The sequence below is a fragment of the Pinus tabuliformis genome, chromosome 6 (genome assembly GCF_031772625.1).
Source record: "Pinus tabuliformis cultivar Carrire ecotype Pingquan chromosome 6, CPIR1, whole genome shotgun sequence".
Taxonomy (NCBI): domain Eukaryota; kingdom Viridiplantae; phylum Streptophyta; class Pinopsida; order Pinales; family Pinaceae; genus Pinus; species Pinus tabuliformis.
In genome coordinates this window covers 1,734,149,067-1,734,176,000 of record NC_142292.1, presented here as the reverse complement: position 1 = coordinate 1,734,176,000, position 26,934 = coordinate 1,734,149,067, and the positions used below count along the sequence as shown (strand labels likewise).

Sequence of the window (26,934 nt, the reverse complement as noted above, 5' to 3'; positions counted from 1 at the left end):
TATAGGGTTATAATGGAGAGAGAGAGAATCTGGGCAAGTGTGAGCAGGTTTGGACATTTCTTTTCCTTTGCACATGTATTATTCTTAAAGTTGATTAAGGAACGTACTTGTTTTTGTTGTTATGACTCATGAGAGGTTAAGAAATTTGTCAACATCGTTAGTGGTGTTACCGTGCTAAAATATTATAATGCATGCTATGGAATTTTTAGCATGTTCTGATAGGGGTTTAGTGATTTGCTTAGATATTGTTACTTCCTGAAAGGCATAAAGGTTATTTTGATGCTATGGCATGCACGTGGAGATGGGTGGTTTCAGGAGGCCTTGTGGTCTATGTCCATGTCACATGTGAAATGAGGGCCTTTTTGAATATTTCACACATTTGGAGGCATATGATATATTTAACTGGCTTTAGAAGACAATTATGGGGTAGATCACACATTACTTAAGGTATTCACCGCATATTTGGTGGAGCACTAGTCTTGAGGATATCTTAAAAACCCTAATCACACCTCAAAACAGGGAGATATGAAGAGCACCCTTGAAGAAGTGATATGTGGGCCTGAGCCACGTTCTTTACTAGCTTTGATGGCTCATTTTGAGGCACTTCTTGAGGTTTTCCTCCAAGATTTGGAGTTGATTGTGATGATAGATCATAGGACATTTGTTAATTTTTGAGTTAACATGTTCTTTGCTTAGGTCAGTTACTTCAGTAATCTATTAGCTCATTATTATTTCCATTAATTCATTAGCAATCACATTAACCATTATCATATGACAGTAAATGATAAAAGAACATCAAACATAAATGCAGAAGACAAGCCAAGACAAGAGGACACCAGATTTGGTGGATGCCAGGGAAAAACCCCAGGATGGGGAAAACCCTTTGATCAATTCTTCTTATTATTATAATGTCAAGGAGAGAGAGAGTGAGAGAGTACAAAAGTCAAAATTGACTTGCCAAATTAGAGTCAAAACAACCCTGTCAAATCTGCAGCGAACAACAGTCAAATTCTGCCCTAACCAGAAAGTCAATGATGGTCAATGCAACAACAAACAATCCGCTATGGAGCTCGGTCAAAGTCAGGCAAACTCGGGCTTTTGAAATGGTCAAAGTCAGCCTAAAATAGCCATGAAAGCATCTGTCAAACTTGGTCAAACTCTGTGGTCAACCTTGCGATTGGTTTGCAGTCAAAATCAACAAAATGCCTCGATTCCTAAGCCAATAGATGTGGCCTGCCAAAAACGAAATTTTGGTACAAAAACCACAGTGAAAGGAGGTTAAACCACCGCCGGTCAACGTTGGTCAAACCTGCAACAATCTTTGAAATTTCGACCCTTTAATTTGTCTTGCAATTTGTCCTTCTGCTACCACACATGTGAGGAAAAGCGATGCCCAATCAGGCGAGGAGAGAGAAGGATGTGTGAGTGCGTGAGATGCCAAATGAGGTTGGAGGTCTCTCTTATTTATACAAATTGTTGAGGGTGAAGTGACATGTCTCTTGGGCTTCATGAGCATACATGAAGCTGTGGTCGACCTTGACAATTTGCATGTTTGGGCATAAATTCAAAAACACATTTCTGCTTGTCCAAATTTGATGATCTTTAGGTTGTTTTTGGTCCTCTCGAAAAGTGGAATTCAATGCAATAATCATCTCCATCAAATGAGTTGTCCAATAGTGGAATTTGGCCCTAGTTACCAATTTTAACACTCCCTCTCAACTAGGGAGAATTTCACCTGTCAATCCATCCATCATCATGCCATCCTATCATCATATACCATCTATGCATCTCGTCTCTACTCTATTGAACACTGATGTAACAATGAAGAAGAATTAATCGAGAGTGAGTCACAAGACTTCGCCACTCTCTAGTGATAAAATTCAGTCTAGGGGTACAACCCCAATTGAATTTGATCCCAAATCAAGTTGTTGAACACCATGCATGCTAGTCATAGGGAGTACGATAGTACATGATGCGTCCATCAATAGTGCTATGGTCCCTAACGACTTTTCCCAACCCATTGGCCAGATGAGAGGTACTTCACATGTGTCCCAGACAACATGGGTAGGATGATGTTTGGGAAACAACAGGGAAAGAATAAATCACATCCTGCTCACGACCACACGTAGGGAAAGGATAAACCACATCCTACAATCACATGTCACAACCATCATAGGGAAAGGATAAACCACATCCTACACGCATGCAAACCACCGAGAGTAGGGAAAGGATGAATCACGTCCTACATGCATGCCAACCAACAATCGTAGGAAGGATCCTACACGTGGGGAAATGAAGAACCACGTCCCATAGACATGTCAACCAACAATCTTAGGGAATGAGCATCCTACATGTGGGGAAAGGATGAACCACGTCTCACTGATGAACGAAAGTCACTGCTAGATTGGCAGATTGGAGCCCGAGACTTGTGTGTGGAGGAATTCTACAACAGATGATGGGCAATCCTAGCTCGTGTTCATTGTGGGTGATGGACATCTTGCAGTGATAGGTGGCAACCCTCCGTGCCTTATGTTGGTCTTCATCGATGCAACATAGGAAGACTGTAATGACCAAAAGTCGTATACGCAATGGAAATATTAAAATACTTAGTAGACAAAGACATCCTTCATAGGACAGTAATTGTAAATTGTATATTGTATATAAGAATGAATGTAGGATGAGTACAAATGAAAATGAGGATCCTGTATATATAGCCAGGTAAGTACCCTTTCATGAACAGGGAAGTCTCTAAGACATGCCTTTTCATTATTAACTAACTAACCATTAGTTAATTTACTTATTATTTATTATAATATTTATACTATTATGGTTATTATTTACTATCTTTTTTTATATATTTTTACATAATTTATGTTCATAACATTGCCTTCCCCTTCAAAAAGCTTTGTCCTCAAATCTTGTTGATGAAAGGGTTTGATCTCTTTTCTGCTATGAATGTCTTCTGCTTGATCTCTTTTTCTGCTACGAATGCCTTCTTGTCTCAGAACAATCATCTTTGTAGATACAAGTTGATATGATCCTTGGGGTGATATATAAAATTGTCGTACTGAGAATGGATCAAACCATCCTAGATTAACCTTCTGTGGAATCTTTTGGTCACTGGAAATTTGTAACTAATTGTTATCAGTAGATTGAATTGAGCTCACTTCAATATTCTTCAGAACATAAGTTTGTTGTTTATGTTTTGTAGATTGATTAAGGTGTCTACTCTTGTGATTCAGATGTAGATAAGGAGTTATTCTTGTTTGAATTTCCCTATATGTTTTTATGGCAGTTTCCCGATTTCCTTTAGGCATTGTTGTCGTTGAATTGATTACTGAATCCTCATAACCTCTAAGTACGTCTTAACTTAAGTAGGATTTTGATTTGCTGGAACCATGAGATTAGTGGGATCGATGTTTGTTTATTTTTCCCCAACTTTGACTACTACGTCTAGGGATTTTGATTCTTCTTTTGCGACAATTTCTTCGAAACTATTTTTCAATGATTTTTTATCGTCCTTAAGTTTTTTAATATGTTTGAGCAGATTTTGGTTATGGTTTTTGAGACATAAGCTCTTCTCATTTTTTGAGTCAACTTTATTTTGGCCTTCAATCTTCTCGTATTTTAAACACTTGATTTGTTCTAATAATTTTTTGTTAAGGCTTTTTAAACATAAATTCTCCTCTTCTTTCTTTGATAGACTTCCGTTGATTTTTTTGTCAAAACTTTCTTTTTCTTGTTCTAACTTTTGCTTCTTAGCTTTACATTTTCTTACTTGCATAAGTAGTTTTTGATTATGCTCCTTCAAACATGAATTTTCTCTATTTTTGTTGGATATGACTTCTTCAAGTTCTTTTTGCTTCCTTGATACTGTTTCTGGAATCTCTTGAAACATTAGTTTCGAAATATCCTTAAGCTCTTTTGATGAAGGCATTATCAATTATAATTTCGTTGTCATGTCTTGGAACATCACCATCTTCCTCTTATAAGGGAACATTAAGATTTTTTTTTTTTTTTTTTTTTACTTTCTGTGTTTAAAATAAATGTACCTAATTATTTGACTCAAGGTTGACCGAGAATTATGTCAACCTCTTCGTCAAACATGGTTATGACACTAAATTGAGATGTGTACTCGTAATAATCAATTTTCACTTGTAAATCATTAATTTCATATTCTTTTTGGCCAAAAATATCTGTTCTTTCTCCTATGTTTGACTTTCGAATTAATAGTTGATTTGTCAGATTAATATTGATGTGATTTTCCTTGCGACTTTTTTCCCTTTTGAAAAATCATAATTTTCATTAGTAAAGGAAAATTACATATTGCCGATGCAAAAAAGTATACGTTGTATGTGAGGCAGAATGCCTATCAAGTAAGAGGTATCAAAAATAGTGCAGTGTACTCCACACAGGGAGGCACTGTGCTTCAGCAATAGTTCAAAAAACTCTTGCGTAGAGAGTATTATATGGCTGTCATTGTGCATATCTGATAACTTAAAAGAGCAATAATATTATTTACATAATCAGAAATAAGCAAGCTCTAGCTGAGCCAGGTAGTCTGTAAGATCCATGAAAGGTCGATGGTAATACTGATAGTGTGCACCATCCCTCTGCTCCTAGATCAGCCAAGTGCCGAGAGGCCTGAACGCAACTTCCTTGGATAGTAAATCGGCAGATGAGTTGCGTTCCCTGTATATATGACAACAGACAAATGTATCAAAAAGTGTGATGAGTCGATGAGTCTCGTCCAAAACAGGTCTCAGAGTATAAGCAGAGCAGTTAGAAGTTTTATTTATCCAATTGCAAACAATTTTTGAATCCCCAAACATTTGGAGATTCCTGCAATGTTTTTCCAAAGCATATTGTATGAGGTATTTGGCTGTAATTAGTTCAACAAAATTGTTTGTGCCCCTCCCCAGGCCCATTTGGATATGGAAGTGATGAGATTCGGAAAGGTACAAGATGGCTCCGCCCCCGCAGCCATCTTCCTGTGCTGAACCATCGAAGTATGCCCATGGATGAGAGTGATTGATGTTTTCAGGGATAATGTGCCTGGGATTAGTGTTTTCCTCTTCATCTGGAATGGTATGATAGTCTGTCAGAATGCGAGCAGTGATGGAGGGCCAATGTGGAGCAATGTCCTGGAAAATGTATCGGTTGCGGGCTATCCAGATTGTCCAGCAGATGAGAAGAGGAAGGTTCCTAGCTTTTGTCGGTGAAGCAGATGTCCACCATGTGGTCCAAGCCTCCTTTACATTCAGACCCTGCCAACGACACTAGGTGGGAATAGTCAAAAGAATAGAGTTCCAGAGCTCCTTAGCGGCCGGGCATGCAAGAAAGAGATGGTTTGTATCTTCGGTGCTGTTCTTGCACAGACATCACCAGAAAGGTCCATGCTGTGCTCTTTTGATTAAGTTGTCACCTGTAGGGATCTTATTTTTCAGAACTGCCCACATGAGTAACTAGGCCCTAGGGGGCGCTTTTAATTTCCACATACTTTTCCACCAATGTTCACAAACTAGTGGTCTTTGGGTATCAATTAAGACTAGATATCCCTTTTTAGGGGAATATCTCCCATTTTTTGCAGGCACCTAGATTATCTCGTCCTCCCCTTCAACAATTCTGATATGAGATTTGGTTAAGGCTATTGTGTATTTCACCCAGTGTTGTAGCCAAAGTTGTGGGATGTGCAATGCACGAGCAGATTTCCATGCTTGCTGTTAGAAGGTGGTGCGCTCGATGTCCACAATATGGCTAATATGGGTGATACCCGCATTGGTAAGGTGTAGCTTAAGCTCATCAGGCAGCCTGTGTGCGTTACCACATCCGATCTAGGGGTTGACATCTATTCGCACTGATGTGCCAGATTGAATTCTCCAGGTGAGTCCCCCTCGGATAATGGGCATCAAATTAAGTACAGCTTTCTAGATGATTGATATCCCTGATTTATTCCAATGTGGTTGTCGAAGCCAATCCATCAGGTTTAGGGGGGCTATGTATTTTGAAGAGGCCACCTTAGTCCACAAGCTATTTGAGGTGATTAATTGCCATCCAAGCTTGGCTGCCAATGCGGAGGAGAAGTTGTCCAGCCTTTTTATGCCCCATCCACCCCATTTCTTTGGGAGAGCAAGCGCCTCCCATTTGGCCTAGACATATATTCTTCCTGACTGATTACCTTTCTAGGGAAACCTACACCAAATATTTTGAATTTTGGAGAGGATACCTCTAGGTTTCCATGCCAGAGACATCCAATACACCGAGGTGGCTTCAAGAAAAACTTTGATAAGTACTAGTCTGCCGGCTTTACACAGGTAACTGTGGTACCAAATGTTGAGTCTCTTTTCCATCTTAGATATTAACCAAGTTCAGTCTGCTATCTTATAGCCATGGGGCTTTAGCTTGTATCCCAGATATCTTAAGCCATCCTCCATCTGAAGTAGAGTAAAAGGAAATCTGTGAAGAGCATACTGTATCTCATGGGGAGAGCATCCAGTGGCTGTTATGGTGGACTTGGTGTTGTTTATGACCATTCCTGAAGCCACTTGAAATAAAGAGAAAGTGTTCTGCAATGTAGTCAGATCCCCAATGCCTCCATTGAGAAAAATCAGTACATCGTCCACAAAGAGTAAGTGTGTCAGGGTGCATCTGTTAGTAATTCTGATTCCTCTAAGCCTTCCCCTGCTATGTTCCTCTTTTATGAGTCTACTGAGCCCTTCCATAATGAGTAAAAATAGTAATGGGGACAGAGGGCAGCCCTGCTTGAGTCCTCTTTCGGAGTGAAAGAAGGGCGATGCCGCCCCATTTACAAGGACACTAAAAGATACATTAGTTATACAACACATAATCCATTTTATAAACTCATAGGGGAAGCCTAGATGAGTTAGGAGCATTCTAATGTATAGTCAGCTTACTTTGTCAAATGCTTTTGAGAGATCTACCTTTCATCTTCTTCGTCTGGATAGAGTGCAGTACTTCCTATGCAGTCCCAACAGTGTCATAGATCTGTCGATCTTGTAGGAAAGCAAATTGCTCAGGCGAAGTGTGGGTGGATAGAATTGGTCGGAGGCGATTGGCTATGATTTTGTATATGCAATTGCACAACGAGATGGGGTGGAAGTCATCATAGGAGGCAGGGTTGTCTGATTTGGGGATGGGGGCGATGAAAGTGGTATTGAAGGCTTCATACATCTTCCCATTGATCCGACATTCTTCTACAACTTTTAGAAGATCTTCTCTAAGTGTATCGAAAAAAGCCATATAGAATTCCACCGACCAACCATCTGGTCCTGGGCTCTTTTTGCGCTTGAACCATTTTAAAGTGGCCTCAAGTTCCCCCATTGTGACCTACCTATTCAGGTCCATGACGACTTCTTGATCAACAAACCTAGGGAAAAGTTGAGCTACTATTCGAATGACTTTAGCCAGAGTGGCACTGAGGGGTGCCTTGTAGATCTGCTTGAAATGGGATGTGGCCAAGGCTGCTAATTGCGGGAAGGTGTTCATAGAGTTTCCTTGCTCATTTGTTAGTTGCTAGATGGAGTTGATGGCTTTGCGCCCATTCGCAAATTTGTGATAGAATTTTGTATTATCGTCTCCTTCTAGCAGCCAGATTCCTTTGCTTCTCAGTCTCCAGGTTTCTTCTCGGTCCTTTAATATTTTGCTTCTCTCAGATAGGAGGGATGTAATCTTATCCTTTTTCTCATGAGAGGTGAAGATCCCTCCTTGTTCATTTTCTAATGCAGCTATCTCTTCTTCAGTTTCCCTAAGTGTTGTGTGCAAAACCTTCGACAATGTTCCCACTAGTAGCAGGGTGGTGGGACTTCCAATATTTAGTCACCATTCAAGTATAGGCTGCATCCCTTAGCCAGGTGCAGTTGAATTTGTAGGGGGCTTTTGGTTTATTCAGACCTCCTCTTATTTCAAGGTAAATCGGCAGATGGTCTCATATGCCCCTAGATCCAACCCATTGACGGTAGCTAAATCCCATACTCAACAGTCGCTCCTTTATGAGGAAGCGATCAAGCCTTCTGGTGAGGCTATCCTGTCCAATTCTGTTATTAGGTTGAATTTTCGCTGATGGGATATCAATAAGACTGTGATTCTCTAGGATGTTCTCGAAGTATGCAAATAGGGGGTCAATCTGGACATGGTGTCCCATGATTCTGAGAATCCAGTAGAAAAATTTAGGTCCCCCCCAAAGGATTATATTGTCCTGTTGCAGGAGATTAGTGTTCAACAAACGATCCCATAATTCAGCTTGGTGTTGGCAAGGTCCATACACATTGATGAGCCTAATTTCTGTGCAGAGTTCTGATGAGAATATCTACGCCCTTATGTGTCCAATGCCACCCCAAATGTTACAGGTTTTTATGGTTCGAGAGTTGATACCCAATGCTATACCTCCCAATTGTCCATTAACATCAAGGGATTGAAAAGACCAACCAGGGAGACTTCCAATATTTAGTCACCATTCAAGTATAGGCTGCATCCCTTAGCCAGGTGCAGTTGAATTTGTAGGGGGCTTTTGGTTTATTCAGACCTCCTCTTATTTCAAGGTAAATCGGCAGATGGTCTCATATGCCCCTAGATCCAACCCATTGACGGTAGCTAAATCCCATACTCAACAGTCGCTCCTTTATGAGGAAGCGATCAAGCCTTCTGGTGAGGCTATCCTGTCCAATTCTGTTATTAGGTTGAATTTTGGCTGATGGGATATCAATAAGACTGTGATTCTCTAGGATGTTCTCGAAGTATGCAAATAGGGGGTCAATCTGGACATGGTGTCCCATGATTCTGAGAATCCAATAGAAAAATTTAGGTCCCCCCCCAAGGATTATATTGTCCTGTTGCAGGAGATTAGTGTTCAACAAACGATCCCAGAATTCAGCATGGTGTTGGCAAGGTCCATACACATTGATGAGCCTAATTTCTGTGCCGAGTTCTGATGAGAATATGTCCGCCCCTATGTGTCCAATGCCACCCCAAATGTTACAGGTTTTTATGGTTCGAGAGTTTATACCCAATGCTATACCTCCCAATTGTCCATTAACATCAAGGGATTGAAAAGACCAACCAGGGAGCTAGGATTCTAGCAGGAGGGTGATAGCATTAGCTAGGCCCAGAGTTTCTTGAAGGAAAATGACATCGACCAGTTCAGTGTTAAGCAGTCTACGAAGAGCTAGTTTTTCCCAGGGCTAGCTAACCCTCGGCAATTGAAAGAAAGCAGCTTCATGGGGGGGGAGCATCCAGGGTGTTCAATGCTCTAAGTACCCGCTCGATAGTGTGTTGTCTTCCAGATGCTATCTCCTCCCCAATGTGCAATTTTGGTTTAGACAGGGAGGTGGTATCCAGTGCAATGCCCATGGAGTCAGGGGCCTTTGAACGTACCCGGATCGAAGCAGGTATCTAGGGGATAGGGGTCCATACTTAGAGTTTGAAGATTTAGCAGGGGCTACCTCCAGGAAGGATGGCGAGGTCCCTTTTCTCCTGCTCAAGCCTTGCCATTCAGGGGGAAATCCTTGTATAGGTGACCCACCTTGTGGCACCTTCTGCATCGAAATGGAACCCCCTCGTAATCAAGTATCTGCAACCGGGAGAAATTTCTCCATTGTAGGGTGATGTGCTCCTGTAAACCCTCCCTGGTGTCTAGATGAACCAAAATCCTCGCGTATGCCATCATACCAGTGGAGAGGTATGATTTATCATGCTCCAGATAGGAGCCCAGAGAGTTTCCAATGCGCCGAAAGATGTCTTCAGACCAAAATTGAAGGGGTAAACCTGGTAGATGGACCCATATTGGCCCAACGCCTAGCTGTTCTCTCTCCGGGTTGAAAAGAGGGTTCCATCGACGCAGGAGAATGGGGGCCTGTTCAATGTGCCAGAACGAGGATAGGACCCAATTCGTATGCTCGTATCTAATGAATCGCAACGCGAACCATCCTCTTACGAAGGTTTGGACGAAGGGTAATTCGGCCAAGTGTTGTCCCCATACTTTTGACATCCATAGCTTCAGCTGAGCCGCAGTGTAGCTCCTACCCCAAACCCTTCCAACTAGGACTCGGTCAGCTGTGTCCATTGTGTCTCCCCATTGTATATCCTCGCCTAAGCGAATGATGACTTCTTCTGCCCTAGATTTAACACACTTGTGTTTTTTGCTCAGTCGATGGCCCACGTTGGTGGAGTCCTGCCTGGCTTCGCTTGAAGGAGGGTTTGGATGTGGGTGTTCAGGGTTCAGATATGGCCCGGAGGGGAAGGCGTTCGAGAGTGGAGGGATGCCAGTGAAGTTGCCGGAGAGGGGAGCAGATAGAAGAGTTGCAAGGGGAGTCCCCTGTACTGTAACCGAGGGTTCTCCGGGGAGGGGGTAAGAGGGGATATGAGAACCGGCAGACCGGGGGGGGGGGAGGACAGCCCGAGGAGATGACAACTAGGTTAGGTTTAATGCAACCAGTTGCAAAATGAAGAGAGGATGGCGACGGAGGTGGGGTGGAGAGTGCCGGCCAGGAGGGGGAGGGCTCAGGTAAGGTCACGACCGAGCAAGAGGGCCCCGAGATCGAGGGAAAAGTCGCGATGGTGTTCGAAAATTCACTGCAGAAAGGGAGCATGCCTTCCGTGGTTGCATGGGGAGTCGTCCAGATGGAGGCACCCTCTAACGGGTCTTCTGAATAATCTACTATGTCCAAATCCATAATCGCTCCCAAGAATTACTCGCCAGTTGCCGCTGTAAAATGTGAAAAACCGTCACTGTGGTAACGGAGAGCTGGATGGGGGAGATAGTGAAAACCCTTATAGAGTCACGACAGGTGATAAACGAAGCCGCGAAGAGGGAAAACGGTGAGGGTTGAACGACGTCAGGTATGACAGCTGGGGTAGTCGAGTCAGGTCAAGAGCGAAAGGGAGGGCGCTTCAGGAGTGATTGCAGAAAAAACCCCCTATCCATTGTCGAGCGGGTTCTGGAGCTCCATCGCTCGCCTGTCTTAGTGTCCGCTAGAAGAACATCCATTTTCCTTGCGACTTGTACTAATAGCGATATTAATTTTCTTCCCTTAGATAGTCCCTGTAATTAACTTGAGATGTGTGATTAAAACACCCTTATAGTAAAATCTTCCTTTTTTCATCATTTTAGAATTAGGCTCCATTTGCTTTTTTCTTCAAAAATGGACTTCTTCTTTAAAATAAGTGCCCTTTTATTTGATAAACTTGAACACCTTAATAAATTCCTTTAACTTTTATTTTCCTCAATTATATATTTTTCCCACTAAAAAATAAGTTAATATAGCTCCACTATTTAAATAAACTGCACCTTATATTTATTTAATGCTTTTAAAAAGTACTCTTCCTTTGTTATAACTTGTTATCCTTATGTCTCTTTATAGCTCTAGATTTAACCCTTTATATACTTTAATATATGGATCTTTTAAGTAACGTTCTATAATAATATCCGCTTTGTACTTATATATATTTTCAATAATTTTATGACTCGAAATTTTCTTTAAAATACCCCTTTATAATATAAAACTTCTCTTTACATATCTTTTATTTATAATCTTGTCTTTTTTTTTTTGCAACGTTACAACCCTAGTGAAACGTGGCTATTCACCTTTTTGGGGTATCATATAAAATATATGTCCACTTATGTGCCTTTGACTGGGTTAACTTTCTCTACGTAAAAAGTAAAACTTATCATTCACATAAAGAGTTTTTTTTTTACCTTGAAAATACCATGGGCAATTATCTTGGATTGCTAAAACCACGGGCTTGTAAACTACTTAATGAAGAATCAATATAATATTATCTACTATTCCTTCTCTTACATATAGTTTTAAAGATATTTGGAAAGATTCCCTCTTAACTTTATCGTGCATTTTTTGTCAATACGCTTGTTTATATATTTCGCTGTCCATATAATTCAGTGCCTGTACGCTTGTCTATAATTCGCTGTCCATATAATTTAGGTTCTGACATTTTCACTGTCCGTTTGCAGCCCAGGTTCTAATTATTCTTAGTCACTGTTTACACAGCTATCATGCTGCCATCATAGTGGCTACCGCTGCAATTCTCCACCTCCGCCATCCGAATAAGCCTGTCTTTGCGTTTCTGATATTCACAAAACCATATCTGGTCTGCTGGTTCTTGTCTGAGGGGCAGAAGAAGGATACCCAAGTTGTGTTACCACTGCGCCATGCGGGTAAACCCACGACCTCACCTTGGATAATGCACTGTTTCACTTCCTTCAAACGCTACCCAAAAACGCATTGTTTCACTTCCTTAGCGCCAGGGTTCCGAGCTCATGTGTGGAGGCACCATTAAACATTTTGAAGCGATTTTTTTTTTTGATGATGCCTTTTTTTGTTAAGCCGATAATGTCACGTTGCCATCCAATCTCTAGAACAATCATGCTCGAGATTTTCAATTGCAGACGACCCTACTCTCACTCTGATTCTGCTTCTTCATTGATTGCACTTGTGTCTTGACCTCATTGTTGCAGGCCAGATTTAGACAGAATTAAGATATATTCGAAAATGTTCGAGGGTTTGGTCCATCAATTATTGGTAGGCTACCTCGGAAACGATGTGAAAGATATTCACATGGACCAGTTTCGGATCGGCCTCTGGAAAGGAGAGGTTTTGTTGGAGAATGTCAACTGCGCCTTACACTCATGGTACTGCATTAATTGACCGTTGTTGCTGCATTTTTGATTGTGAGAAGATGCAAACGTACCTTTGTTGGAAAGCTGTCTTGGTGAAAGTTGCATATATATTGAACGTTGCCCCACTTTGTGTATGTACTGAAGTTTTTAGCATTATATTCAAGCTGGTCTCTGCCTGATTTGGTACGCTGCTGGTATATACGCTGCCTGATTTTGTGATACGCTGCTTGTATATACATCATTTTAATACATGCGTTGAACTGTACGCCGCTCCATGCGTTCACTGTTTTGGACGCTGCCTATATATATATATATATATACCGCATTACAGTCTTGGTGTATTACAATCTTGAACGCTACCCAGTCTGAGTTCTATAGTGTTTTGGAGAGACGTGGCACGAAATTGGTAAAGAATGGCAAGGAGTCATTGCAGTTCCAACTGAATGATAGTGAAAGATATGTGGTTATAGCATTAGGGCTTATGTTGTTTGTTTTATGATGACATGCCATGGTATAATATGTGAAATATATATTGCATGATTGCAGTTGATTTCATTTTTTGGAAAGTCATAGCAAATTATTATTATTTTTTTTTGCTACGAATACTGTAATTATTTTTGGGCTCAGTTCAAGTTTTTATGATGGAGAAGTTTGTTGAAAATGTGAAGGGTTTGGAAAAGAAGACAACTCTTCTTGCACACAGAGAAAATAATCTTGCTCAAGATTCTTCCAGAGGAAGAGGTGGAAGAGATTTCAGAGGCAGGGGGGGCAGAGACTCTCAAGGAGAAATGGCAGATTTGCACTGCATTCGCTGCAAAAGAAATGGATCACATGATGCCTCTACATGCAAGCTACCATGGGACAAAATTGAGCAAAAAATAAACCAACAAAAAGGTAAAACTGATGATACAGACAAAGGTAAAGCACTTGAATCCGCTCACTATGTTGTGGCACAATGTAACATTTGAGTAAATGGAGATTTATTTAATGCTTCACTTGCTTCTTGGAAAAATGATTGGTTGCTTGATTCAGGAGCAACCTGCCACATGACTCATAGAAAAGATTTTTTTGAAGATTTCACTGACAATGTTGATGGAGCAGTATACTTTGCAGACCAATAAAAAATCAAGCCATCAGGGCTTGGCACAATCAGGCTTAGACTGCCTGGTCTTCCAGACTTTCTTCTGCATCATGTTCTATATCTCCTACAGCTCAAGAGAAACTTGCTGTTACAATGGTGGTTACCAACACGCGTTGAAATGGATCACTGAAGAGCTTCCTCAACCAACTGGCTTAATAATAAGTCATACTCACTATTATATACATTCAACCTTAATAGTGCTTCTAGAGCAACTGAATTAAGAGATATAGCACTAGTTATGCTCTTTCCATCCATCACATTGTCAATTGAGCTAGATCAAAATATTCATGGAATCTTAGATTCTAGCAGTGTACCTCAGATTATAGATAATAGAATCATAGAGATATCTCAATAAGCAACTATCCAATATATGAGGCTCATCCATAAATCGACTTGGAGTATTCATAGCAAGGCATATGACTTATAGGGTGTTTATCAAGAACACTAGGGATACCACAAGATATACATATGCATACCAACTTCTCCATCTCATTAGACCTTTAAGTGTAGGGAATAGTGCATCAAGGCTAGGTCTTCCATCTTGACTTTAAAAGTCAACTCCCTCTTACATTGATAAACGGGAGGGTCATCAATCAGACATCATCAATAGCTACATCATTACAATCCAATCAACATGGCTTGTCCATAACTCCCTCTGAATATAGGGAAAGTGACCTTGCCAAAACATAATCATCGAGCCACCTGTAACCTGTCCCTTTTCCTTAGGTCCATGTGCCAAAGTCATCAATCATAATCATGCAGCTTCCATGCAACCTCTCAAGTAACAGGGATATATCAAGGCATCGTCAGAGTCATCATAATCATAATTAGCTGCCATGACTTGCCTTTATCAATAGACATCAGGCAAGAAGAGTCATTGAGTAATACCGTCGAGGATTCTATAGCTTCATGTGATCATCTAGCTTTTAATCATGAGCTTCTCATGCAAGGGATGAGACTTTCCACGAGGCAACTGCAACAACAAACTTCTAGGAAGTTTGCTTCATATCAGAAAGTAAACTCTGAAGAATCATCATGGTTCTTCTTCAACCAAAGTGAAGAAATCCTCCCATGAGATTGTCCCAAAATAGTTGCATTATCCTTCATTGCTAGATGACTGCAACCAACGCATTAAATCACCCAATCCATGATGAGGAGGGGTCATTCGCATCCAAGCATCCATAGTCATAAGACGATCCTTCATAAGATCCTAGTACAACACATCAAAGTGCCAATGACCCAATCAAGATGCCAAAATCAAGGTCTTCACATCTCCCTCTGCTCATCGTGTTTGCCAATACATAGGATCTACCATGCACATCTTTCTTCCAATGCTTTCTTCATGAGGTACCTGCAATAACCATAGACAAGCATTACCAAGCACAATATGTGATCATAAAAGCATGAGATACGATCTAGGGTTTTCATACACTAGTGGAGGATGGAATTCAAAGCATCATCCTCATCAATCATACCCTAGAATCCACAAACTGAAAAAAAACAAAAGAAAATGTTTCTTATGAAGGAACATAATAGGGTTAGGATTTCATATGTGAGCTAGGGTTTCCCATGAACCATCTAGGGTTCTTATTCAAATCAATCCCTCCATCAAAATATCCTTAAAACAAATAAAAATAAATGCATTGCACATACCTTGAGAGATACCATACCTCTGATTTTACGTTCATACAAGTTGCTACAAGGGTTTGCTCCAAAGTGCCTTGCACTTCTTCTATCTGTCAAACTTTCAAGGGTACTATCATCCTTATCCAAAGGTGCCAACATAAAGGAGCTACATACTTTTCCTTTGCTTCAACTGCTAGACAAAAATAGGATCACATGGAGGGTTGCCACTAAACCTTCTCAACAAAATCACATCAGCTACTAGATAATGAGCAGCTTAGTCAACAATATGACATTATGGAGGGCTTTTACTATTCTTCAAAAATCATTTTCAAATTGATGTCTAAAGGGACCATCCCTTCTCATAACCACATCCTCTATTTTCATTGGCTTCAGGGCACCTTTTATGAAGGCTTCAAAGACACACACACACACACACACACACACACACACACATATATATTCCTTATTGATTTGCAAGTCGGATTTAATGGAAATGGAGGGCCTTAGAATTGTCCTTTATAATGTTGTGCCACTAATTCCAGGACAAGTCCTCCTCAAGATGACTGATAGGATACCACCCTTCTAGCTGTAAATGAAGTCACCTTTTAGGGCCTCATAGTCCAGTGACCACAATGTATCAAAGTCCACACAACTGCCGATTTTTTTTCTTCAGATTAGGGCATTTAACTTTCTTCAGAACAATGAGAATAACAAATTGATAACAAGGATGCATTGTCAAGAGCAGCAGAAGCAAAATACCCTTCAATTCTACTTGTGCAAAGAAGTCCTCCAAAATTGCTTCAGACAAAAGGCAAAAATACCTTGTTTATACTTAGAATCAAGCCTTCAAAGTAATGTACAAAGATGCCATGAATTGATCCACATTAAATTCCTCAGCATAGACAGGGAACTTAATGACTCGGTCTGAAGGCTGTTGTGGCTCAATTACAAATGCTTTCACTTTGAAGAATAACACAGTGAAACCCTCTCCAATCAGGTCACAAAACTTAACACTGTAGGTTTAGTCCATGGTTCTTTATATGCCTTGAATTACCACAGGCCTCCTAGAGGGCTGAAGTCTTGCCAAAAGGAGCCGCACTAGTCTCAAGCGTTTGCAACCTTGATGCATGCCATAAACCATAGAATAATGTGAATACTCTGCCTAGATTACTGCCCTACCACTGGGTTGAGAATCCTCCACTGGTGGTCAATCAAAGGTTCAGATCCCACAACTAGCACAACCCTAAGCCCAACAAAAAATGACAAAATTGTGCCACAAATGACCTTGGCTGAGGCTGAGTAGCCTCAGATAGTCTGCTCCTTCAGCGAGTGACCTAAACAGAAAACAAGAGAAAAATGCCAATCTTCCACAGTAGATTCACTGCTCCACAGGGACACAATACTATTGAAGGAGGACTTTAGCATCTTTAGATTTGATTAATGGCCTTCATGAGCTATTTAGCCCAACTCTTGCATATACCCAAACTTGTATTATTTTTCCAGACCTCTCATGTTTTCTAGGGCTTGCAGCAAGATACTTCAAATGCATTAGTAGTCCATTGTTTTATCTTGACTTCAGGGAAACTTGACAACATCTCTTGTGATTGCATTCCTCCTCTTCCTTGGGCTTGACCTCACCTGGCTCTGATTCCATGTTAATTTTTGAGTTAACATGTTCTTTTCTTAGGTCAGTTACTTCATTAATCTATTAGACCATTATCAATTCCATTAATCCATTAGCAATCACATTAACCATTATCATATGACAGTAAATAATAAAAGAACATCAAACATAAATGCAAAAGACAAGAGGACACCAGATTTGGCGGATGCCAGGAAAAAACCCCAAGATGGGGAAAACCCTTTGATTAATTCTTCTTATTATTATATCAAATGTTAAGTAGAGAGAGAGAGAGAGAGAGAGTCCAAAAGTCAAAATTGACTTGCCAAATCAGAGCCAAAACAAACTTGTCAAATCTGTAGTCAACAACAGTCAGATTCTGTCCTAACTAGAAAGTCAATGATGGTCAACGCAACAACAAACAATCCTCTATGGAGCTCGGTCAAAGGAAAGCAAACTCAGCCTTCTAAAGTGGTCAAAGTCAACCCAAAATAGTCATGAAAACACCGATCAAACTTGGTCAAAATCTGTGGTCAACCTTGCGATTGGTTTGTGGTCAAATTCAACAAAATGCCTCGATTCTTGAGCCAATAGATGTGGCTTGCCAAAAACGAAATTCCGTTACAAAAACCCTAGTCAAAGAAGGTCAAACCACCCTTGGTCAACGTTGGTCAAACTTGCAACAATCTTTGAAATTTTGGCCCTTTAATTCGTCCTGTAATTTGTCGTTTTGCTACCACACGTGTGAGGAAAAGAGATGCCCAATAATTTGTACGAACCAATCAGGTGAGGAGAGAGACGGATGTGTGAGTGAGTGAGGTGCTATATGAGGTTGGAGGTCTCTCAAACCTAATTGAAAATGAAGAAATTAAGTACAAGCTAGTGATTTATTTTTGTTTTTAATTCAATTTTCTGAACTTTTGTTTTTTAAATAACAAGAGAGGTTAATGAAGGACCCTGTCCTGTGGTTTCAACCTCTAAGGAAATGACAAGCCCATGGTACATCCATCAAATGGAAGGTGTCATGTGAAATAGTGATGGAACGAAGTAGGGGCAAAAAGGGAGTCCCAAGTGTCAAACTAATTGAAAATGAAGAAATTAAGTACAAGCTAGTGATTTATTTTTGTTTTTAATTCATTTTTCTGAACTTTTGTTTTTTAAATAGCAAGAGAGGTTAATGAAGGACCCTGTCCAGTGGTTTCAACCTCTAAGGAAATGACAAGCCCATGGTACATCCATCAAATGGCAGGTGTCATGTGAAATAGTGATGGAACCTCTAAGGAAATGACAAGCCCATGGTACATCCATCAAATGGCAGGTGTCATGTGAAATAGTGATGGAACGAAGTAGGGGCAAAAAGGGAGTCCCAAGTGTCAAACTAATTGAAAATGACGAAATTAAGCACAAGCTAGTGATTTATTTTTGTTAAATTCAATTTTCTGAAATTTTGTTTTTTAAATATATATAAAACAGAAATTGAAAAGATTCGAATTTTGAATAAATGAAAATATGGCTTACCTTTTACCACACCAATTACTCTTTTGTGCTAGATTGTGATCACAACCCTCCCTGAATCAACCCTTGATTGTTTCATTTGGGCAAGGTGTGAATTTGGTGTGCATGCACTAAATGCCTCCACTCTTGTCTAAGACTTTCTTCTAGAGCCAAAAGTCAACTAGGAGCGTTCCTTCAATGGAACACGTCCGACCAATGGATCAAGTATGAGACTAGAGAGATTGAATCCTTTAAGGAGTCGTCCCTGACAAGAGTTTGTCTGAAAATTAAGTTTCAAAAGCCTTAGTTCAACAAGCCCCTCAATGGATTGTTCCAATAACTTTTGTAATTTTCCTAACTCGATTTGATCAATAGTGGTGAAGATAAGTTTGCTGGAGTTTTGCCAAAGTAGTTTATGTAATTTCTCAATAGCAGATTTGCTGAAAGTAATAATAAAGCCCTCAGACTAAATACTGGTTTTCCCCTCATTAGGGATTTCTAGGGACATTTGTCCAAAATATTTGTGTTATTTGTGTGATTGGTGTGTCGTGTATTCCGTTGCAAATATTATTTGGTGAATTGTGTTGTTCATGTTTTTATTCCTTACGCTTAGCTAATAAATTAATTTTGCTACGTATAAGTAATTAGAATAGTTAATTGGGTTAATAGCACCTTCTGGGTAGCAGAAATTTCACAGACTTTCCAAGCCCAAAAATGGGTCATAATGTCCCCATAAATAAAGTGATGTCAAACGTAGAAGGTGGATAATGTGCCTAGGAGATACAATGTTCCACTTGAAGTTTTCTTGAAGATGCTTGGAAAAAATTTAGAAATTGTTTTATGCCTCATTGTTCCTCTAATATGCCCTTGATGTCCTCCAATGGCTAGTAGAAGGGGATGACTGTCCTTGCTTGGTGATGAAACTTGCACAAGACTTCGCCTTTGACATGCTTTGAATGATTGCTTGCTTGGTTTAAGATGATTTGTTGGTGAAAAATTCCTCCTTTGGTCCATTCTTTGCTTTACTTGATTTGGAATCTTCCACAACTTGCTCTTTAATCCTCCAATGTCTCCCTTGACTTGGTCCATTTGCCTTTGAGACAAATGATTTTCTTTCTCTCTGCTTGAAGATTTGTCCTTCCATGACTTCTTGATTTTCCTTCGTTCAAAAGTTCCCTTGAGTGAGTTGGAGGCCCCTCCAACCCCACATGTGGTCAACCCGCTAGAAAAGCAAGCCCCAAGTGTATATCTCCAACATCCTTGAGTATATAAAAAATACAAAACTTTGGTTTCATACCGAAAATTTTGTGGATGCTAATTGGCTGCTCACTTGCTCCATTTGACCAAGGAATGACCTCCAAAATGCCTTTGGAGACTCACAATGCCACAAAAGTAGGACCCCCCCCCCCTTTGACTGAGCTTATCTTCCTCCTGGATCACCATTTCTGAAAATATCGAAGGGGGAATGGAAGTAGAAATTTTGTTACTTCATGTAATCACTTTGACCAATTACCCCTAGGGAACCTGTGCATTGGGAACCACAGACTGTTGGAAAATGTGAGACTGCCATGTTGAAAAGCTATGACATGATGAAGACACCATGGCCAAGGAATCCGTACAGACTCAATAAGACAACCAAGTGGGGAAAGGTAGCTGTGTAGGGATCAAAGGGATAATATAACGGATCATCCTGCAGGCCTTTTACAAGTCTTTAGGGTTGCATTGCTTGGGCTTACTATGTTGATGCCAAAAAATGAATTTGTGCATATACTCACCCTGTTGAAAGAGGGTTAATAGCGCCCTAGAACATGTATCTATAATATAAAAATTAATATAAATGAAACAACTTACATATAGAAGACACCTTATCCTGCAAAGCTTGGAGCTATCTTGCACACATGTTCCCTATTAATCATCGATTCTAATCCAAGTTCGAAGTGGAGTTAGAACATCCTGATATAGATTTGAGTTTCATACAATAAATAATAAATTGTTTCCTCATATCCATTAGTTCTTATAGGAATATTGAGAAAATTATCGTATCCAACTTCTTCAACAAATTTTTTACCTAAAATAGAAAAGAGTTTGTTGAGATTCACAATTTTCTCTAGGAGGTTACAGTAAAATAGTGTAAGAAACGACTCTCAATGATGCTCACATCTTAACTAAATAATTTTTTTTCCACAACAATAAAATAGTGAGTTATCTAGAACAACTTTCCCAAAATGGCCAATGAGCTAACAATCAAGAAACTTATCATAATTGGTGAACTTACTGATGATGTACTTATAAAAACATTGGTGGTTGGGGACGATGGTGTGTCTAACTTGGAAGTAGTCATGACAGTGGAATCACTTACCGAGTTCGAGGGAACCCTCCACAATGGCACCAATTTGTTATCATGCAAATTTGCATGAACAAAGTTGCCTAACAACTGCAGGCAAACCAACCCTTCACATGCATGCCACTTTCTAGCTTGAGCTTTTTGACATAAAGGATGAAGTTGATTTTTAAAGGAAAAATTGCTAAACTCAGTGCTGTTTAGAGGAGTACCAATGGCATTTTGAAGGGTAAGAATCCCTTTTGGTTTATGCTTCCACTTTAAGTATCAGAAAAAGGCTTTAGAGGTTGCATCCCCCTCATCTATCCATTGCATGCATCCCCTAATCTTAGTCCCCTTCACATTATATAATCTTCAAAATTATGTATTGCGATTCCAATTCAATGATATTTTGTTGAATTATTCGTTGAAGGTTTAACCTCCACCCTTTTGCAAGTGAGTAGAAGTTGGTCTCAAAGTTTAGATTTCCTTATTGTGATTGCTTTTAGCAACCATTTTATCCAACCCCTTGAGTAATTTAGATATTATTGGATATGTTTCTCAACATTATTCTGTTTTTATCTTTATTCCTTCTCCAGATCAGGTATAAGTTTAAGGCCATTAAATTCATTCAAGTCTGTTGCATAACAAGATCAATACGTGGTCATTGCAGGTTTTCTTGGAGATGATGAAAGTTCCAAGAGTGGAGTCTAAATTAACAGTATTCGCTTTCAAGAGTCAGTTTATCTCTCAGGTATGTTGGGAATGCTTGTTTTCCATTTGCGGTTCAGCTTTTGCAAGAGAAACAGAGTTCTGGACTTATGTGGAAAACACTTTGCACTAGAGTTAATGATGTTTGTTGTTTTACTCTTTCAGGTTTCTGACCTACGAAAAAGTCTAAACATTGTAAAATATGCATCTCAGGAGGTGATTTATTTTCCCTTGTATCGAAAGAGACTATTGTAGCTGCACATTCCTGTTTAACTACTTCATCATTGTTATTTTGAGCAATTGGAATTGCACAGGTTAGGGAATCTATCAAGCTACGGAGAATTATGCAAACAATTCTTTCTTTAGGAAATGCATTGAATCAGGGAACTGCACGGGGTGAGTTAAATTGATTTCTACCTGATTTGTTTCCTGTCTTTGGAAATAGATTTCCACCTGATTTGTTCCCTCTCTTTGGAAATATATTTCCACCTGATTTGTTCTCTGTCATTGGAAATAGTGTTTATAGGTTTAGGGGGAATGAGATAGAAAAGTTATTATATTCAACAATTCTGTATATCATTTATGAACTAACTTCCACCTGTGGTTGTTTCCTTCATGTGTCATTGAAAACAAATTAAAGTAATGGGCAATATATATTTTGGATTTCCTGTATTTATTATATTGCAGTCACGCTGTTTTTCTTTGCTCTGTTTGTTTCCTGACATCCTGCTATTACTTGAAAAGTTGAATCACTAATTTTCTCACTGATTCCCATGTTGTTAGGTTCTGCTATTGGCTTTAGGCTGGATAGTCTTCTGAAATTGATAGATACACGTGCCCGCAACAACAAGATGACTCTGATGCACTATCTTTGTAAGGTGTGCACTATTTCTGTAAGGTGTGAATGTTAGTATGGTGTTGTTGCTTTCCTTTCTCCCTCATTTCTGTGTTCAACTGCCCATTTGCTTTTTGGTAATCAAATGGAAGAATACTCAAGGAAAATAATAGTCAAGGATTTTGATTATATATTTACAGATACTAGATTAGATCTGCTTTTGGTTTTTAAATAGTAGTGGCCCTTTACACCCACAGTGTATTGATACTATTGTGTTTAGCAGTCCCATTGACCTCATTTATGGTCACTAGCTGGACATTAATAAAATTATCTTATCATATTGATTGGTTAATCAATAAATTGTGTCTCACCAGCTAAATTAGGAGCATTTTGAGGATATGCATTAAAGAGATCATGTTGAAGCCCAACATGCAATTCCATATAAAGTTCTTTTCGATTGAGGGGTGCCATCGAATAATTGGCTCCAGATTGTTGTGTACTTTGGTTGTGACATGTCTAGCCAATTTATGCAATGCAAGTCCTATACCCTCTGATCGATAGAAACCTGTAATGCTTTATAGTGATTATTGGTGGTCATGGTGGCAATAACTGATTTTGGGACTTGCGGGACCCTTTTTGGTCTTTATGGGATCTTCATCTATAGAAAAGAAATTATTTTGATGCATTTGAATTGCATCATAATTTTCTATGTTGAACAAGCATGCCAGGTTGATTAAAAGGTAATTCACCGAAAGCCTTTTTTTTGGCACCAAGCCATTGAGCTATTCCAAGGGGGCAGGTTTACCCTTTCAACCAACCGTTTAAAATTTATTACTAGTGTGACTAGGTCTTGTTCGAGTGGACATTGTGACTTTGTTTAGAAGGTCAAGTGCTTTCTCATAGAAATGGAATTCTCTTGGGGATGATTCACCTTTGTGGAGGCCTCTGTTACGAATATAAATTACATAAAATAAAATGAATATAAATAAATATCAATAATAAATAATGAAATGATGATTATCTTAAATAGTCGTTAATTAAGTGAAAAGGCATGTCTAAAAGACATGCCCAATTATTCAAGGACACTTGCCTAGGTATATAAGTAGGGCCTCATTGTAACATTCAACATTTGTTGTACATTTTATCATATTAATAAAAATATTACTTACCAATACATTTGTGTATTCTACATTTAAAGTCAACAAGCTATATGTTTTGTTGCTTCAGTGGTATTAGAGCCATGCGAGTCTTTGAACTTTATCTGCCACACAATATGCCGTTAAATTTTTGCCCTGAATTCATTGAGCAGTTAAGTAAAATTCAAGAGAAGTTTCAGCAATTAGAAAAATCATGTGCAAAAGTTACATGTCTAAAAGAAAGTTATGCAGAAATCTGTAATAAGGAAGATGATAGCGATAGTGAAACGAAACTAGGTGAAGCAGGAGAAGAAGATTTTGATCCGAATGATGATAATGAAAATGAAGATGTAATAGATAATGATGAATATGAAAATGATATCAATCAAGATGAGGATCCAGATGAAGTTGATCTTGATGTGGATGAGAATGATATAGATCAAGATGATTATCCAAATGAAGGTGAGGAGGATTATGTAGATCAAGATGATGATCCAGATAAAGATGATGTGGATGAGGACAATCTTGAAAAACAAGAAGATGAACAATATCATAACAATGAGGGAGATGCTGAAGTAGACATTGATGATGATGAAGAGGAAAATATGGAAGAAGAAATAGAAGAAGATATTTTTGAAAATAATTATGAAGATGACATATTTGAAAAAGAAAAATTGGATTATGGGAAAGAGGAGGAAGAAAACCATGATTAAAATGATGAGAATAATGCATAAAACATTACATTTAATAATGGAGAAGATAAACTTGATCATAATGAAGAAAATCCACATGAAGATGAAGATGATCTCAACAACGATTGTGATGAGAAGGATAGTCAAAATGGGTATATGAAAATTAAAGAAGAAAATACCTTTGAAGAAGATAGTTTGGATCCTATATTAAAGCAGCTTTATGAAGATTTGAAATTAACCACGAGGGAAGTGGCTTCACCTCTTCAAGACTTTCAGAAGCCCTAAAAAAACTGATTGATATTCATGTTTGTGCAAAATATCTGGTCAATCATCCATCTTGCATATGCAAAGGCAATGTTGTGTTGGTTGTTTTCATAAATTTTATTATCATGTTTATGGCGAGTCCACTCTATGTTAAGAACCCTTATTTGAGGGCAAAGATGGTGGAGGTTTTGAATGCCTGGATGCTAGACAAAAGTAAGCTACTAGCAATGGCTACTCTTTTTGATGGACATCAACTTGCACAAGAGTATCTTGTATTTAACCTTTTGAAACTTTTTGTGGACATTGAATTTACTAGGTCATATACGCAGTTCTATGATAAGTTCAAAACATGCCATAATATTGCAAAACTGCTAGAGTACCTTTGGCAGGTGCTTAGTCATTATAATTCATGGATAAAGGTTGCAAAGATACATGAAAAGGGAGTGTATTTGAACTTTTTGAATTTTCTCATCAATGATAGTATCTTTTTGCTCGATGAGAGTTTGAATAAGGTACATGAATTGAAAACACTGGAAGCTGAAATGGAAAATAGTGCAGAATGGGAGTAGCGACCACCCCAAGAGAGGCAGGAAAGAGCTTGCCTTTTTCAACAACACCAGTATATTGTTCGTATTGACATGACATTGGCAAATGAGGATGTTGGGATGTTAGCTTGCACATCTTCCTTTCTTCTTCCTACCGTCGATTGCCCTCAACCTATACGCCCTCGGCTACCACTACAACGCCGACACTTCCCGACAAAGTCCTCTTTGCTAATCGGACGTTGCAGCCCGCGGTGTTCACAAGCGCAGTTAAATGGGTCATTGTGCCACCAATTAGGTTGATCCTTTCTCCAACAGTTCGATTCCATTGTTCGCTAGTCCACCCATGATGTCTCGTTCCACAGTAACTCCTCGGTCCGACAACCTCCATTCCTCACAACGTTAAAACAAGTCTTGTTGGGTAGGGTGAGACGTGACTTTTGAGTTGGTGATTACGTATTGTTTTTCAAGGTATATTTAGTTAAATATAAAATTAAATAAATAAATAATTAAAAAATATTTAAACAATATATATGTGTGTGTTTGTATCATAAAAAAAAAAAAAAAAAAAAAAAAAAAAAAAAAAAAAAAATAGATACAACCTTGGGTTCAAGATAGTGTTACCAGCGAATTATACAAGCTGAGCTACCAGTGACGTCGAGTTACAAAACGCAAGATGAAGAAAATTGTTTGGAATATAGATTTGAGGACAAAGCTTTTGAAGGAAGGGGCAATGTTACGAATATAAACTACATAAAATAAAATAAATGTAAATAAATATAAATAATAAATAATGAAATGATGATTATCTTAAATAGTCGTTAGTTAAGAGGCATGTCTAAAAGACATGCCCAATTATGAAAGGACACCTGCCTAGGTATATACACAGGGCCTCATTGTAAGTTGTAACATTCAACATCTCTTGTACATTTTATCATATTAATAAAACATTTGTGTATTTTACATTTAAAGTCAACAAACTATAAGTTTTGTTGCTTCAGCCTCATTATTATTGTGCATATGGCAAGGACACCTTTCTTTTTATATTATTTTATAGTTATGTAGTTTCTAGAAGCAAGGTTAGGTCTAACTTTTTCAATGCTAGATCTATAGATCTCCATAATAATATTATTACTTTTCTGTAAAGGAAACCACTTTCCTCATCTATACAAGGGAAGGGCTTCTTCATCGTAAACATGTTTGGATAGCGGGAGTGTTGATCCTTGGGTTGAGGAAAATCCCATTGAGGAATCCTCTCTAGCGGGTTCATGACATTGCAGTTTACCCTGATTGGCTAGGAAGCTACCCATATTTTCTATACTATTTTTTCCTCCTCGGTCCATTATTCTGGGCAATTGACCTAAGGAGGGTCATGCTTCTTGATATCATCTTGTCCTAAGATTCCTTGGAGTCCATCACCTTGAGTGTTGGTATTGGTCTTCACATCCCCCAATCACCACTATCCTTTAAAAACCCAATTCATTCACTGGGTTACTTGTGACATTACCTTGTTCCATGTTGTTTATGCCCCAATGAATCTTAGGGGAACCCCCTTGAAGCTAGAGGAGAGCCAACCTAAAGAGGCAAGGTAGGTTGACGAGGTGACAGTGGGTGACATACCTAGTTTCCACTGAGATTGTATGACATGGGTTGTAGCTTTCATCATACAATTTAAGTGGTAACATGTCCCAATTCAAAAAAGGATGTATATTTATTTTCTAGTGGGAACGTCTTTGAAACTCTGTAATTTTGGATTATAAGCTAAAACTGTCACTCAAAGCCAGCATGGATCCATGATTTCTTTTTGATCTCTCTTTGTACCTAATAGATCCAGGGTTCAGATGGATCTGTGCTGGTTAATATGACTATATCTAAATTATTATACATTTTTCTTTAAAAGATG

At 39.0% G+C, this 26,934-nt stretch overlaps 1 protein-coding gene across 6 annotated transcripts in view; it reads left to right on the top strand.

The window, feature by feature from the left end:
* LOC149265818 (formin-like protein 18) overlaps positions 1–26,934 on the top strand; it is a 213,346-nt gene that overhangs the window by 8,924 nt on the left and 177,488 nt on the right. For 3 of the 6 annotated variants that reach the window (XM_089429773.1, XM_089429769.1, XM_089429774.1), the window contains exons 8-12: positions 6–47; positions 21,525–21,605; positions 21,728–21,778; positions 21,877–21,958; positions 22,346–22,440. In XM_089429773.1, coding sequence (XP_089285899.1) covers positions 6–47; positions 21,525–21,605; positions 21,728–21,778; positions 21,877–21,958; positions 22,346–22,440 — 351 coding nt within the window. Of the gene's footprint in view, positions 1–5; positions 48–21,524; positions 21,606–21,727; positions 21,779–21,876; positions 21,959–22,345; positions 22,461–26,934 lie in introns of those variants that run through there. The other 3 variants (XM_089429775.1, XM_089429778.1, XM_089429779.1) reach the window with 2 other exon arrangements.